At 39.7% G+C, this 17649-nt stretch overlaps 2 protein-coding genes across 12 annotated transcripts in view; both read right to left on the bottom strand.

The window, feature by feature from the left end:
- The window catches only part of rims1b (regulating synaptic membrane exocytosis 1b), an 83998-nt gene extending 77675 nt beyond the window's left edge, over positions 1 to 6323 (bottom strand). For all 11 annotated transcript variants that reach the window (XM_061048023.1, XM_061048042.1, XM_061048122.1 and 8 more), the window contains exon 1: positions 5755 to 6323. In XM_061048023.1, the coding sequence (XP_060904006.1) occupies positions 5755 to 5921 (167 nt within the window). In that variant the 5' untranslated portion in view covers positions 5922 to 6323. The remainder of the gene's footprint in view (positions 1 to 5754) is intronic.
- A 3604-nt stretch (positions 6324 to 9927) lies between these two features.
- On the bottom strand, positions 9928 to 16325 carry LOC132981891 (keratin, type I cytoskeletal 13-like). Its single transcript, XM_061048012.1, has 8 exons — positions 15871 to 16325; positions 14948 to 15030; positions 14556 to 14712; positions 12632 to 12796; positions 12386 to 12511; positions 11850 to 12067; positions 11396 to 11436; positions 9928 to 10636 (listed from the first exon to the last, which is right to left on the bottom strand). The coding sequence occupies exons 1-8, from the start codon at positions 16240 to 16242 to the stop codon at positions 10530 to 10532; spliced, it is 1269 nt and encodes a 422-aa protein (XP_060903995.1). The 5' UTR covers positions 16243 to 16325; the 3' UTR covers positions 9928 to 10529.
- Positions 16326 to 17649: the final 1324 nt, after the last annotated feature.

Below are 17649 nucleotides of genomic sequence, written 5' to 3'. Positions count from 1 at the left end.
CATACACAATCTTTTAGATCAGAATTACGTGCATGTATAAAGTACATTTCCTCTTCATTTCGTGGAAGTCAACAGTAGGTAAAAAACCCAGAAACAGGTTAACGAGAAAAAAGCTGAGTACATCAACAGCAGCCAGTGAACTGAATATTTTAATATTTCAGGAACCGCCTCCATGTGTGTGCTATTTTCAGAACAGATTCATAATTCAACATTAGAATTTTTCCACGCAGAAATCTTGAAACTCTTAAAACTGCACAGGAAAATGTTTCTTTTTATGCTAACTGAAAGATAACAAAATAGGGTTCAGTGGGAATCTTCCTTTTACTCTAGAGACTAGATCTGTTAGCTTGATTTGATACCAGCTTTTATGTTTGAGCTTCCGACAGCCGATATTAGCACATCATGTAACTATCTGTATGGTCTAATTTTCTCTCTGATATTTGCCGATATAACTCGTTTTATTCAATTTTTTTTTTTTATATATATACAGTTTTTATTTTTAATTTGTCATCTTCTAAGTAAAAATTAGTGATTCTGTGCAATGTTGTTATTCTCGCCATGTATTACCTGATGCGTTCGCATTCAAATATCTGCTCACCCCATGACTTAACACAGATATTTAACTAGCAGGCTGGCAGGAAAACATCAGGGTAAAGTTTGGGTGAACATTTTTTGCCATTTCACATAAACACATGCAGCTCAGCCAAAAAATGATTGGGGACATTTTCAGAAGCGTGTGAATGAATTATGCGCACTGATGCTCTTTTGCACAACTGAAGTTCCTAACAGATAAATAAAGTTATTTGAAGTTGAAGTTTTGTGCATGTGTGAAAACAACAAATATGTGTTCTGTGTTCAAAACTTCCCTCCTTTCTCTCTTTTTTGACAGACTACTTGTTTTATAGCATCATCTAGTATGTTTTCTTATTATGAAAATGATAGAAGTTCCAGATTTTATTCCATATTTCGGCCATTGTGTGTTCTTTATATGTTGTCTAGTGTCCAAGACACAAAGTGCTTTGATTTGACTATAATTAAAGGTTTTGAGAATATACTGTATATCTAAACAATAAAGTCAAGGATCCTAAAAACGGGGACTTAAAGTAGCTAATATGCTCCCTCGAGGAACTGTAGAGTCAATTGACGATTCACTGTGGGTCCATGCCTACAAGCAGTCCTGTCACATTACATGTAATCATTTTGATTTATTGTTAAGAAATACTGATTGACAGCTTTGAGGGGGGGTTGAGTGGGTAGAGAATCAACCACCATCAGAAACACATTGAAAAACATAATTCAAGCTGATTCTCCAGTTAAATAAAAAGCCTACTCTTGACCTTGCCTGAGGACTACAGTTGACCATTTGGTGGACAGTAGCAGCCATATCAGACAGCACACAGGGATGGGGGCTTTGCTGCCCTCTAGATGCACCCTATAGCCTGGAGCCTTGGGGAGCCCTGGTAAAGAGATTAGCCGTGCGTGCGTGTGTGTGTGTGTGTGTGTGTATGTGTGTGTTTATGGCTCCCCTTTTTTTTCCATCATTCCCTCACTCTAATCCTTAAAACCTCTAAATCCTCCCTCCTCTTCCTCCTTCTGTGCCCCAGGTCCTGGTTTTTTTCTGTCCATCTGGTGTCAAACAACACACCGCAGCCAATCTCCACCTCCCACTGCACCATACCTCAGAAATGTTCTCACCCTAACACTTGTTTTCCATTATTTGGGTGCTAATTGACTAACAGGTAAAAAAAAAAGTTTGCAATTGCCTCAGCAGATTTCTCCCGCTGTCAGCCACAAAACAGCAATGGCAGCAACACAATCCTTCAGCGAAAAGTGGCAAATCAAATACATAGTAAGTACAAGTGTTTCAGAACTTAAAGGCTCAGATTGTTAAATAAAGTTTTACAATTTACATGAAATTGGAGAGACACAATGTTTTTTTGGTTGAGGATATATCCTGTTTCAAACCAGGAAACAAACGTAATGATGCTCTCTGTAAAACCAAACTGCATTAACAAAAGCAGTACTTTTTTTTACCTATAGGAGGTTTTAATCCAGTACAGCAGCAACCAGTTAGCTTGTTTTGCAATGTTGTGTGACTTGGAGTTTTAAATAATTAGCTCAGATCAAACAAGACGACACACAAAACAAATTTGACAAGACGTCTGCAGACCAGAAAATTCAGTGTTTTGAGAGGTAAAATTTATGTTTTTTTAATGGAATCTGGTGGTGAGTGACATAACAGCTTCTTTTTTTTATTCAAGAAAATGAATCATCTAACAATATGAGCTGTCAATGGCAAAAACCAACAGTTTTAGTGGATGCATTTTCATTAAAGATGAAACCCATCAGCTAACAATCTAGCAATTCTGCAAACTTTTTGTACCCATGAGTCATTTAGTCTAAAATATGTAAAATTGGGGGCCATGTAATAGGCTCCCCCTTTAAAGAATTTCATCAGATGTGAGTTCCGGTGAAGTCGGAGAGTAGTACTACCAACAAGCTTAACATCACCCCCCCACCCCCACCCCCACTCCCCGCCCCTTCCCCAAACCTTAAGGCTCTGTGTTATGCCTACATCACTGTCTCAAATGTCTACAACCTCTCTGCTCAGCACAATGAGCGTCAATATTTTACATATTATTTCTATATTTACAATTTGGAAACCTCAGAAGCTCACAGAGAAGTTTTGAAGTGTAGAGAGAAAAAGACTTCCAGCTGTGCGAGGAGGAGGAGGAGGACTTTAACGTCACAGCAGCGTCAGGACGGCCAGTAGCTGCTGTGCTCAGCGTTTTGCTCACTCCCCACATCATGACAGCTCCACTCTCGACATCCTCTGGATTAGGAAGTCAATGGAGGTTTAGCAAGTCAATGGATGGAGTCTGTGAAGTGTATAGTGTATTAGACATGGACAAAGTGGTCGTTAGGAGTGTGAATGAGTGAGGGGAAAGCCCAGGTGCTGACCCTCTCACAAGCCTGACCATGAGCAAATGATCAACCATGTAGCAGGTGTTTTGGTTCAGTCACACATCAGGACCTTTCTCCTGCTGGAGGTTAAACTCAGCAAATATGAGTACAACCTTATCTCTGCCAGCTGCTCGGGGAACGCTGCAACTTGACTAGACAGTGCTGACCAGGTAGACGGCCCTGTCATGAGGTACTTAATGTCATATTTGGAATGAAGGATTCACTGTTGGGGGGGAAGAATTGTTGGCTTTTATTCATGTTAAATCAGCCACAAAGATTTTTTAGTTCCTTAATTTTTATAAGATGGGAACATATTTTTGGCTAAAGTTAAAGAACTTGGATAGTATGAGTGCATTAAAACAACGTGTTGGTGAATCACTATAAGTTTTGTTAATTAAGGTACGCACTTTTGGTATTTAAGTGGCTTGCCTGGAAGTTTTTATCAAGATAGTCAGACTAGATTTCAGATTTATTTTGATACATTTATTCAGCCAGTAGTTATGTTCAAGTTTACTAATTTCTGTCTGACACAGATGCTCCTGTGATTCTTCGTTACTGTAAGCATCACAAACATTCAACAAAAACACAAGGGGTCACTTTGTTATTTCTTTACGTCAACTTGTGTCAAACTGTACAAATATGGTCATATTGGTTGTTAATGTAGCTCAGTGGCTAATTAGAAACTTCAATTGATCGACTGTTTCTCCATCTGTGAGACCAATAAGCCCAACAGGCCTTTTTTTTTTAATTATGGACATTTGCTGTGAAGAATGATTCACAGGTGTGGAACCACATCTAGTTTTGTTGACGATTATCAAGAAGAACTGGGGTTTTTTTAAAGGCAGAATCTGGTAATGGTAATGTAACCAATGTAAGCCTGAAGAGTGTTTTTCTCTTAACACATGATGCTCTATGATTGAAATTGGATTCAAACACAATGATCAATGACAAGTTAAAATGATACATTTAAATGGTTTTCACTGGCATCTGGATCAGACCAACAATGTCTTTGTCATATAGGTCTCTAACCTTGGTTGGATTCAAGCCTAAAAACTCAACATAAGTTATATGTCATATTAATGACTAATGAGTACAAAAAGGATGTTCACAAAAAATGCTGCTTTTTGCCACCAATTGGCCAATTTGCTACCTTCAAAGCTATCAGCCTCTGTTGACAAAAACATAAGTTTTTCATTTTAAATTACACGACACGGGACAAGTTGTTCATAACAACTGCAAAACAGTCTTTATTATTATTTGTTTGTTCATGGTGTATAATAGGGTGATTATTACTCAGTTTCTCTCTGCCCATCCAGTCCGCATCTTGCATCAAAATCTTGCAAAATACACGGTAGCAAACACTCAAGACTGCCTGCTGCTCACAAGCCATTCTCTCATATTCCTGCTGCTCCCCATCAATGATTAGCCAGATGATGAAGCCATTATTGACTGAACCTGAGCCCTGTGCCTTATGGAACATTAAATACATCACTTCCTCTCAAGGGGGCCTCGAAGCAGCTCTCACCCAGCATCCCCTTCAGGCTGCAGGCAGGAAATGAAAACAGCCATTAGAATAGAAGCTATAGCCAGAGTGCTGCTGATTCTTTAGGATGCTGCACACCTGCTACACAGCGAGACAACATCCTCACATGCCGGTTGCAGGTGTGGACACACTGTCTGTATATACTGGCTATCACTTGGAATGAAAACCCCCTGAGACATCAAAGTGCTCGGTAACCAAGGAGGCAGCTGTAGCACACACATCCAGACCCTCAATAACAAACACAAGTATATCTTTCAGGCTTATTTGTATTGTTACACAGCCCGTGTTTTTGCTATTCTGCGACGGGTTGCCTATCTGAGTATACGGAGCATGAGGATAATTCAGGTTTCTCATATGTATCGTGTCCGGTTTAGGCCTACTAAGAATTCTAACCACACCCCATCTTCCTTCTTCCGCCGGGGGGGAGCAAAAAATGAGCGTACACACCAACCACCACCACCGTCCGTCTGTCGGGGTTATAAAACGGTTTGTGTCGCTCCAGGCCTGTGAGCTATAATGTCAACTGTTGTTGCCATTATTAACAAAGCGATCTTTCTTTTTGTTCTCACACAAGCACACACAATCACTCCGCATTTGCACAAAAAAAAAAAGCCACTCCAGCCAGCGTGCGTAAAATCAGAGCGCAGTTGGATGTGTAAACTGAGGGATGGGGTGCAGTCCCCATTGATGAAAAACGAGTGGGTGAGGGATGGAAAAATGCTATGATTCATCACCAGCAGCACCCCCTCCCATCCAATTTTCTCTCTCTCTCTCTCTCTCTCTCTCTCTCCCCTTACCAGCAGCACTGTCACACCCCATCCACAAGGTCCTGTCTACACCTGTAACACGTTTGACCCTGTTTCGGGTCATCTTCATTGACTGTGATTGTATACATGTTTTCATTTATAGATTGATTTCAGCAGAATCAAAGCTCACGACACTATACCAACCGGACTTGTGACGGTGTTGAGCTGTTTTGGAGACACATCTTTTTGCTCTACACAGCCTTACGTTGGTGAAAACCTTTAGGTGATCCCATCAAATCGTGTTGAAGGCGAGCCTAGAAGTGCCAGAGTGATGGTAGAGCATAAAAGATGCGTCGGCTAATGGTTACCTGATGTGATGGGTGTGTGTGATGCTGGTAGCACTGGTTATAATGGGTGTAAAAGGGACGATTTTCGAACCGGAATTGCGTTGTTGTAAGCGTAACTTCCACGTAAAAAGAAGAACAAAATTGCTGCCCTTACTTAAGCATGGCTTGTTCTTTATCTTCTTCCTCCTTTTGCCGAGCCATCACACCCATGATGATCTTCCTCTCCTCCTCGGTGAGATGACTCAGGTCCGGCAGATCCGGCATGGATGGCGGCGCGGTGGGTGGTCGAGGGCCACCCTGGGGCCCCACCGAGGCGGACATATTTTCCACCACCACCCCACCTCCTCCTGCTCCTCCTCGGCGAGTCGTTTCGGCTGACAAGGTTCCCCGGAGCGTTTCCGAGCCACACCTCACGACCTGGTCCGCGTCGTGCAGAGCGGCAGCGGCAGCCGCAGCAGCTCCGGCGAATAGTGCAAGCCGCTCATGGTTGCAGGCACCCTCGATTGTGCTTTTGTTTGTTCTCTCTGGCTGTTTCTCCCACCACTCTCTTGTCTCGTCGTTCCCCCCCACCCCCCGGCTGCCCGCCTCTCCCCTCCACCGCCCGGGTTTCACTGACAGCCCATTTCCGCTTTTTTTGACGCCGGGAGTTGAGTCGAGCTGTAGGGGATCACTCTGCTGCTCTGTGGTGCCTCCGCCGTCGTCGGACTGGAGCTGGATGTTGGGGCGGTATAGGCGGAGTCCGTGATGCTTCTCTCTCTCTCTCTCTCTCTCTCTCTCTCTCTCTCTCTCTCTCTCTCTCTCTCTCTTTCTCGCTCGCTCGCTCTCTTCTCCCTCTCTCTCTCAGTCAATGGGAATGCAGACCTACTCCCTGCTCTCCTCTTTTAGCGGAGGCGCGCTTACTCATGTGAGAATGGGGTCCTCACTCTTCACCATCATCACAGGCAAGCACAGCTTTTTATACTGAAAATACACTCACTCATACCCAGTGTCCAAATACACTCACTCACCCCTGTGATCAACAACACACTATCTCTCTCTCTCTCTCTCTCTCTCTCACACACACACACACACACACACACACACACACACACACACACACACACACACACACATTCAACAACACACTATCTCTCTCTCTCTCTCTCTCACACACACACACACACTCACTCACACACACACACACACACACACACACACACACACACACACACACACACACACACACAACCACACATTCAACAACACACTATCTCGCTCTCTCTCTCTCTCTCACACACACACACACACACACACACACGTGAAGCAAACAGCACACAAAGTTCTGGAGTGGACAAACCTTAATATCTCGCGATAGTTTGATTTTTTGGGGGGTTTTCCCAGTAAAATAAATCCCAAGCCAAAGCCTGATTTAATAAAAGGGGACACTTTCTCATGGTTTGTCCTAAAACCATATATTCAGTCGATTTCAGCACCATGGACAGCAGCCTCTGTAAACAGCACTATACAGGTTTTATTTTCCTCATTGTTCCTGCGATTAGAAAATCTATTCTCAAATGTTTTTCCTTGTTGGATTTGCATCTATGCAAACAAACTAACAAAGTAAATAATAGAAAACAAACCTCCGTTTCCCGCACTTTTTCAATTTTATTTTGTTAAGCATTTCCCAGGTGCTGTTTTACATCTGCAATTTATATAAATGCATTTTTGTCATCAAGGTAATTCGCTTTTATTTAGCATGTATGTATTTAATGTTTTGTCTATAACTCTGTTTCACTGAAGAATTTTCTCTGGGGGACATTACATTGCAGGATGAAATAGACACAATTGTGCCTAAAAAAGAAACATTTGATTCATGCTATGACTCATTTATTTCGACTTGGACCTAACACATATATGTTAACATTAACCCGAGATAATTAAAACCCAATAATTTTTTTCAACACTAATTATAACACAGTTTAGGCTCAAATAATCACCTCCCTGTAGGCTAAGGTGAGTCTATGAACCACATTTGAAAACTCTATAAATCCTATATAATATGTAAAATCCATTGTTTTTGCTATTTTTCTTGTTTATAGCTACTGCTTTTTCTCAACCTGACTACATTTCTTCAATGTATTAGCCTATTACTTTTTAAATCCTGTGTACTTTTATAAATCATGGTGTACCATTATGTATCCTTTTGTAGTTATTCTGCCTTTAGGCAATTGTTGAATACATCTTTTGTCGTGCACTTTTTTTTTATCTTTAACTCAAAGTATTTAGAACTGATGTTACTACTCTTGACCTGATTAATTAAGTTTAACCCAATAAATCCTTCATAGCTTATAGAAGGGATACTGACTCTTTAATCGTCTCAGTTACATCAAACCCCTCTCGCCTTCCCTCTCATCTCGTTTTGCATTCACATCAGACTCTCAGGCTATACCGACCCGCAGCTGGCACCGGTTTCTCCCGGATGACGTAATGCTGTGTGAGTGGCTGACTCTATCCAGCAGATGGCATTAACCCCAGCCTCCGTCAAGCAAGTGACGTCACCGAGGAGGTGACTGTACAGCGGTGACGTCAGCTTCCCGTGGTGCAGAATTTTGTCATCATTTAGGTCGTGACTAGGGAACACCAGCTCCTAGTGACAGAGTCGTTTTAAGGCAGAGCGGATCTCTGCAGACCTGAGACTATAAATAAACCCTGAGCGCTGTCTGAAGGAGGATCTGGCTTCAAAGCCTCTGAATTTACATTTTGTATTTTTTAAATCAATATAAGGTAATGCTATTAAAGATACGTTTATTAATGTGAAATATTAAGCCAATGGACACCAAGTTTCTATTGTTCTTAGGCTGCATTTAAGTATTGCATTCCTCTAAGACAGGCAAAACACATTTTTACCTGCTTGTGCATATTTCACCTTTTCCACGATGAATGTTGTCTCGTTCTTTGAGTAGAGAGAAAATAGAAAGACTTGCCCTGGAAAGCAAAACAATAACGTAGGACAGAAATAATAACAGAAATTACAAACAAAACTTCAGGTAGGTGAGCCCTATACTGGATAAAAGCGACACTGAACCTCTTTTCAAAATAAACATTTATATAAATTAATGATTGAGAAAGTAATTCTGATTAAACATTTCGATTATGGAGGATTGTGAAAGTTGTTTTGGGCGGAAAGGGATCGTAATCCACAATATAGTGAGAGCTTAATGTGATTTCCAAAATATTGTTATTTTCAAAAAATCACAAGATAAATAAAATACCAGAATTAAAATTGAAAGTAGAGGTTAAAAATCTGTTATGGAGCTAACGACGAATCTTTAAATTCAGAACAATTGTTGACATGTTTGTCTTGAATATTGTAGGTAATGCTCAGATATAAGCAAAAGTTTAATTAAGTCACAGTCAGTTAATTTTTGGATTAGTTTGTAATCACTAAAGACATAAAACATTTTCTATACCTAGCTCACTTGATCATTAAGTAAAGTGACTTTGCTCTGACACTGGAACTTGTGAATTGCCTTAAACAGAAAAGCTGATTAAATGTGAATGTACCAACATCTAGTGGTAGAAAGATTGCGACTGCAGGCTAGACACCTTTGTAACAGCTCACAGACCCACATCATGTTTGAAGTAAGTTAAACTAGGGCTGTGAAACTCTTGTAATGAGATGTTATAATTAATGGATTATAGTAAAAGTCATAAACTGTGCTGTGGTAGCAGAAGTGCATTAGAGTCATATAGTCTAAAAACGTGGTCAATGTCAGTTAGGGAGAAAATTAAGCTTACTTTTACTAACGTTAGCTAACCTGTGGTCATACCAGACCATGTAAGGGAGTGCATATATATAAGTCAGAAGGATGGGAAGAGTGTGAAACTGTTTTTTTTTCTTAAAGTCTGCTCGCTCACAGATGTTATAAATATAAATCACTGTGGGCCACAAAACAGTTATTCTAAAAGTACTAAATGGTACTCATGCAAGCCTGGATTTTTTAAAATGCTGCATGGAAAAGGCATGTTTAACTACTTTGATGTTCACTTGTAGTTTTTAGAGTAAGTCCTGCAACTGAAAAATAAAATGTGAAATGATTATATTTTCATCACTCTGGATGAAGAATAAAACAAAAGTCTTGCCTTTTCCTGAGCCGACTTTCTGAACAGTCCCCCTGAGTACCTTTGATAAAGCAGTGGTGTGTTTCATTCAATTCATGTCCTATGTTAATATTATTTTTGAGATGAGCCATTGCAGCATACTAAATATATTATTTTAAATAGTGGCTCACATAAAAGCATCTTCATGGTGTCAAAAGAAATACCACAGAGAATGAAAATAATCAGATAAAGCAAATCCCTCTGAGTGTTTAAATAACACCACAGCAGCTTTTTTTATAATCTTCTAAACAAAGACAAAGGAAATGAATCAAATGGAAGACAGATGTTTATTCAGATGTTTATTCTCTTCAGAAAATAAAAATAAAGATACAATAATCCCTAACCCAGCAGGACACATGATTTTTTTTTTTAAAATAAGTGTGATTTAATTTAGAGAAAGAGGTCACAGCAGTCACACTGCTTTCAAAATGATACCCAAAACACCTTTAACATGAGAAGCAAACATTATTATTAAGTGATTCAGAATGAATCTCCATTACCTTTATACTATGTGACCTAACTCTCTACTCCAAGTGCCATCTAGTGTGTGAAAGTGGTATTTCAGGATGCAGTTTGGGCTGAATATTCAGTTTGGAGTGAAATCCAAACAAATATCATTTAGGCACAGACAATAATCTGCCTACAAATTTAAAAGCGTTCATTTAATCTTGTTTTATGAAAAAAGAAAACATCAAACTATCAGCACCTTTAAGATGTTGGGAGACATAAACATATCTGAATTTTGTTTTGTTTTGTAATTTGGCTTGGATCTGTTGGTATACTGTCCGTCTACTTTGAGATGATCTCTGAGTCCACGTCTTCTGTACGGCTCACCACTTTTCCATCGACAATCTCCTCGATCACCACCCTTCTCCTCTGGGTAATGACTGGTTTGGCTGCAAAAAAATAGAAGATAATATTTAACATCCTAAAGTTATACAAGCTAAGAGCTAAAAGGTAAGTGTTCATTAGGTAAGGGTATGAGCACTTGAGTACTTGTTGACGTCATTATTGGCAAAAGTTTCACTACTGAAGCACCTGCACGCACATTGTGTGAGGCTACATAGCTCAACTAAGTTAGCGTTACATGCACAACGTTAGCCATGAACAGGGAAAGTGATGTCTGGAAGTATTTTGACAAAAAGACGATAATGTGTAGTGCAAGATAATTGGGCTTACACTCATAGAATTACTAGTAAGATACTGAGCCCTGTTAGCACACGTCTATGTGATGATACCAATGTGTGGAGAAGAAGAACTGATGAGCGGCACACTGCTAAAAAATATAGCTGGCCACTTCAAAGCAGCTGCTCAGGAGTGGGATCGTGTCTGACTCAAATTTTTTACGGTAAAAAATATATTTATAATTTGCAAGTTTAAAAAAGAATAGAGAGATAGGACAGTGGATAGTTAGAAATCAGGGAGAGAGAGAGAGTGGGGAATGACATGCGGGAAAGGAGCTACAGGTGGGATTTGAACCTGAGCTGCCCGCCTGGAGGAGTAAAGCCTCCACACATGGGGCGCGCGCACTAAACACTGCGCCACCAGCGCCTCTATAATTGGCAAGTTATCAATTACTCGTTTCTATGGTAATGAGAGTACTTGAATATTGACATCAATGAACATGCCAATGCCTAGTGTGTAAGTAAACTTACGTTTGACAACTTCTTTGACGATTGTAGTCGTATAAGTGGACCTGTGGGGAGACAAAAGTTGAGTTTGTGGCATTCAAATATCAAAAGAAATGTGAGTATTTAGGAAATATTGTTATCCACCCTCATGCAAAGAACTGAGGAATCAAATAAAAAATAAATAAATAAATACCTTCTAGCACCTCAAAGTCTACAATTTACACATATCTTGTTTTTTTTTAGTGAGCATTAAATGTGCTGATTTTATTACTTTTGCAGAGAGCCAAACTACCTATTTCCCAGTGTTTCCTAACTTAATGCTAAGCTAAGCTAATGTTCTTTTGTTTGGCATCATATTGGTAAGGAGATGGTATTGAGGTTTTTTAGTTTTGCTCTAAGTAATAAAGCTAATAAGAGTAAATCCTAAAATAGACATTTACTTGATAAATGTACATTTTGTAATAGAAATCTCCCTTACTTGACATCTCCATCCAGCAGCCTCCTGTACTCAGCGATCTCCAGCTCCAGCCTCGTCTTGATATCGAGTAGCATTTGGTATTCATTGGATTGCTTCTCGATGTCTGCCCTCATATTACCCAGCTCATTCTCCAGTCTGTTGACTATGAGCTGGAGCTGGCTCATCTGATGGCTGTAGCGGGACTCTGTCTCTACAAGCTGGCCCTCCAAAGCAGATTTCTTCACAGGGAGAAAAAAAAAACGGAGGAGATGCGAGGGTTAATTGAGCACTTATTACTTTTTTTTTTCTTCTCCTGACTAAAGTTGCCTCAGGTTAAAAAAAAGTGTGCAAGCATAAACAAATGATGACTGACAAGTGTAATGTCTAAGAGGCTATTTATAGTGTGGATAGTCAAACATGTAGTCAGACATGTTACTATGGTATGCGTGGTGTACAACTCAGAAATGACACACTTGATTTTGAGAAGAAGAGAACCAGGGTTTTGAAACTGGTACGTGCAGAAAATAAATCATTATGGACATATGCGTTTGAATTACCAGGCTCAACTGGGACTGTAGTTCAATCTGCAGGGCCTGCAGGGTCCTCTTCAGGTCGTTGATCTCAGTTCTGGAGGACTGGAGGGTCTCTGTGCTGGTCACCAACTGCTTGTTCAGTTCATCAAACTGCAAGATAGGAAAAAAAGGTTGACATCATGTATTCATCCAGTTTTTGATAGTCAGTTCTATGTAGACTGAAGATGAGCACAGCTTTATAGGGTTAAACGTTTCCTATGTTCACCTCACCTTGGCCTTGTACCATGCCTCCATCTCACGGCGGTTCTTTTCAGCAATACCCTCATACTGAGCTCTGAGAGCATCCAGGGTCTTGGACATGTCATCCTGAGGTGCGGCGTCCACCTCCACGTTCACAGAGCTGGTATTCAAATGGTTGCGCATGGCTGCAAGTTCCTACAGATTGGGAAAAAAAGAGTCATAGTCAGGTAATGTCAAAGATAAAACCAAAGTATAGAGGGAAAAAAAGAATGACACAGAGCGGATCAGACAACATTTGAAGAGGAACTATTCATCTTTTAAAAGATTTTTTAAAAATCACAATTTCTGTTAAATAACACAGTCATTACCCTATGGGCTTTATTTGATTGATTAAATTTATTTCAGACATATCAAATAAAATCAAACATATCAAAAATACAAAACAAAATGAAAAGCACGAAAATACAATAAACAAAAAACAATGTTCAAATAATTTTAAAAAAAAAAGAAAGAGAAAAAGAAAATTACATACATTCAAGTGATATGCCTGAAAAGGAGTAGGAAGAAGTATAAAACTTATTTAATCCTACCCCTTTTCCACAGCTCAATAATTAATATTTATTAAATTAAATTCCTGTGTTCCTTATAATCTCTATATATACAATCTATCGATATACAATTTGCTATACTATTATTACTATTATTATTATTATTTATATATATTTTTTCCTTCTTAAAGCTCTCCCTCATCCCTGTACCTTTTGAAAATCATTGATTTGTACATGTTTTTAAACTGGATCATGTTTGGACAATGCTTTAGCTCCGTGCTCATACCATTCCACAGTTTCACACCACCAATTGAAATGCATTGACTTTTTAAAGTTGTGCGAACAGATAGCATCTTAAAATTTAACTTTTCCCTCAAATTATAACCCCCCTCTCTGTCAAAAAAAAGTTTTTGAATATTACCTGGTAGCAGTTTGTTTCTTGCTTTGAACATGATTTGTGCCACTTGATAGTCAACCAGGTCAATGAACTTTATAGTACGGGAATGTAAAAACAGGAGGTTGGTGTGATCATAATATCCTGCTTTATTGATTGTTCTTATGGCTCGTTTTTGAAGTGTGACTAGTGGTAGCGGTGAGCTTTTGTAAGTGGTCCCCCAGACCTCCACACAGTAATTTAAATAAGGTAAGATCATTGAACAGTAGAGAGTATGCAATGATTTGTGATCCAATATATGCTTTGCTTTACATAGGACTGAGATGCTACGTGACAGTTTAGATTTAACATGTTTTATGTGAGGTTTCCAGCAGAGCTTGTGGTCTATTGTCACACCTAGGAATGTATTTATGACCCAAGATCTTTTAATTGTTTCGCTTATGCTATCTTATGTTAGCACATTTTAAATTGATAGACATTGTCAAACACTTCATTGTCTTAAGTAGTCTTTTGACTAGTTCTGCTGTTATACTGTGTCTTACAACATATTATCAGTTCATCTAATATTATATTATTATAATATTCAGTTGATTGATCATTTTTGGAAGCATCCTGGGGCTGTCAGCAGCACCAACTTTGAGATACACAACTTGAAGGCAAAGCAGATGATCAAGTTCTGTATGAACTTAAGATAACATTTATTTTAGGCCTTCTGCCAAATACTTGACTAATTGTCCTCAGAGAACTATTAATGTTGCTTTAACCCTCCAGCAACCAAGACTTGTAGGATGGGATGAGTCATATTTCCCTCTGTTCATGAAAAACAATGTCCAAAAAATATGATTTATTGTTTTCCAGAGCAGAAAATGAAACCATGGATTTATCGATAAGACCCGTTTAATCTTTTTGCTATCTTTGACAATAGTACTTTTAAAATGAATTTGGATAGGAAACAAGCTTGCTGAGATAGTACAATTCCTTACACTTGCCAAACCTATCCTTCTACACTCACCTCTTTATGATTCTTCTTCAGGAAGACCAGCTCCTCCTTGAGACCCTCAACCTGCATCTCCAGGTCAGACCGGGCCATAGTCAGTTCATCCAGGACCTTGCGCAGTCCCATGATGTCTCCCTCCACTGAAGTGCGCACTGCCAGCTCATTTTCATACCTGTTGAAAGAAATGCACATTTAAACTGCTGTATCTGCTCAATTACTGTTACTAACAACAAAAGAAAAAAAAGAGGTGAAGCCAAAACCAGTTTCACCACTTTAATCATTGTGTTGACCGTTACACCCCGGTGACGATATGTCAACTTAGTCTGGAAGCAAATATGTAATGACTTTAATGAAAACAATGTCAATTGTTGGTGGCGGAAAACGTCTGATGTAGCCTTTTCACTCACTTGATTCTGAAGTCCTCTGCTGCCAGCCTGGCGTTGTCGATCTGCAGCATCAGCCTGGCATTGTCCTGGGTGGCAAGACTGATCTAAAATAGAAAGGGGGGCATTGTCAGTAGTTCCTTCTTCCATTATAGCACAAGCACATAGGTGTTTTTGTGAAACTAGACTGGTGCTGGCAGGCTATGCCTTTGATGATCAGTAGAATAGTGTTCTTTATGCCTGACTTTAAATATTGATGGCATCATATTGTAACCAAATTAACTCATTGAGTGTTATCCTTTTTACATTTTCCAACAAGGCGTGTAGCTAGAAGTAAGACAGACAAATAACAAAACAAAACAAAAGCTTTACTGGTAGAGTCCTGTCTTATAAAGGTTAATATCTGTCTGATGTTTTATGATGAATGAGAACACAGTGTCATGGGATCAATGATCCACACCCTGAGGGCACATGACAGTAAAACTACTGACTCGACTTTATAGACTGAGTTAGCAGACTCTATTTGAATGAGGACTCTGTGTTGAAGGGAAATAAGTACAAGATAAACAGTTTACTATGGGATGTACTCAGTGACATGTACAGTCCTCTTTTACATGAGGCCATATGAGGTGAAGTTTTGAATTCATACACCTGATGGAATGATTCGTCTTTAGTTATTGGATCGTTTAAGCTTTTTTTATTGTATCAGATACAAATAATAATTGTTGCTATTTGAAAATGTTTCAAATAAAAAATGATAAATACAGCAGTTCTAGAGATTATATTATCAAAAACTGTCTTTAGGTAAAATGAAGAGTTTGGATATCGGGACAAAGGCAATAAATACATTTTTTTTTTAATATTCATAGTAGCCTACTAAACAGTTGTAAAATAAAGGTTAGACTTAGGTTAGATATTGTTAAAACTGTGTAAAGGGGAAGACTTACCTTTCTGCGCAGGTCTTCGATGATCACGTCGAACCTGCTGTAGTCCCTGACGGTGGGGGTCTGCTTGTCGTACCACTCGCGGATTTGACGCTCCAGCAGCGCATTAGCGAGCTCCAGAGAGCGCACCTTTTCCAGATAGGAGGCCAGCCGATCATTGAGGTTCTGCATGGTCTGTTTCTCACTGCCATACATGTTGAAATTGTTGTTGCTGCTGCCACCTGACAGGTCAAAACCAGAGCCGAAGCTGTTGGAGGCGTAAGACACCTTGACGTTCCCACCTGAACCGCCATAGACGCTTGCAGACCGCCTGGGGACCGTGGATGAGGGCAGAGAGAGGACGGAAAATCCCGATTGGCGGAAGGACAAGGCCATGGTGACTTCTCTTCTAACTCAGGTACAGCTCGCAGTGAAAACCCTGTCAAACACAGCCTGTGGTGTGGAGGAGATGGAGATGGAGCTGAAGCGGACCGTCGGGGTTTTATAGCCACCTCCCAGGGCGGGGGGGGGGGGGAGCGGCCGAACAGGTGGGTGGAAAGATGCTGTTCGGCAGCATCACAGGTGTGTGACCACAGGGCGTGGGAGGCTGGCTTTCAGGTTTACTGACCGCAATATTTAGCCTTAACGGCTGTCAGGTCGCATTTCTGCTTTATTGTTCTGTGAAGTTGTCACTTTTAATTAAGAATCCACGAAGAAAAGAAATAAGAAGGCAGTATGTTGCAGTGGCGGTTCTAGACCACTTTCACTGAGGGGGCCAAACTGGGGCCATTTGTTTTGTCAGAGGGGAACATTAAACCCAGGTGAAAAATAGACAAAGATGATCACTTTAAAATATATATATATATCATGCCAAATAATAGCACACAACATAAAATATAATAGATTTATATTTGTTTCAGTAAGAGTATTTAATACTAGATTGTGAGTCCGGTTGTTGAGTCAAATACTGTGTTATTAGGGGGGCTCTTCCTTTTGGAGGGGTGGCCACAGGGGGGACCAAGCTCAGTGTTACAGGGGCACTGGCACCTGTTGGCCCCTACCTAGAACCGCCCATGGTATGTTGACTTTACAAACTTGCATCAAAATACATGATAATGATGTAATTTATTGATTGATAGCCTACTTTTACCCTTGAGTTAACACCAAATGAAAAATGTCTTAAATAAATCAGAATAATAACAACAAAATGGATAAGCTATGTTTATTTTAGCCTGTTGCAAACATTAGCATGCTACCATGTTTACAGTAGGCCTACTGGTGTCAGGTGGTTAGTCAACCTTGTTCGCCTTGTAAGTGAAGGGTGTTATTAAGCTAACATTTGATCATTTTAAGCGCTGGATTGAATTATTAGGCTACACAAACACAATTTGTGTTAAATAAAAGCAACATCAGCATGCCATATATTCTTACAATGACTATGCTCACATGCTAGTTTTAGCAAGTAAAGTAAACCATGCTCCCCCTACATTTAGTGTGTTAGCAGGTTAATCGTTGAATTTCACATGTCATATCAAACTGTTTTCTTTGTAGTTCAGTATTTTGTATATTTGTTTTAAAGAAACAGTTTTTGACCCTTATGAAATATTCTAATGGTTTAAGCTTCGATTGCATTTTCTAACCAAATACGAAACTAGGAATTCACTACAAACTCAAAAACAACAAATGACTGAGGTCTGCAGTTCTCTTTTAGATAAAGACCACGATATGCTTTGTTTTTGTTTGATGATATCATTCAGGTCTATGTTGACCAGTCTGTCAGCATCTTTTAACTCAAGTGACATG

This window comes from Labrus mixtus, chromosome 2 (assembly GCF_963584025.1).
Source record: "Labrus mixtus chromosome 2, fLabMix1.1, whole genome shotgun sequence".
Classification (NCBI taxonomy): Eukaryota; Metazoa; Chordata; class Actinopteri; order Labriformes; family Labridae; genus Labrus; species Labrus mixtus.
The sequence above is the reverse complement of the archived record's forward strand: the minus strand, read 5'-3'. Positions and strand labels throughout refer to the sequence as shown.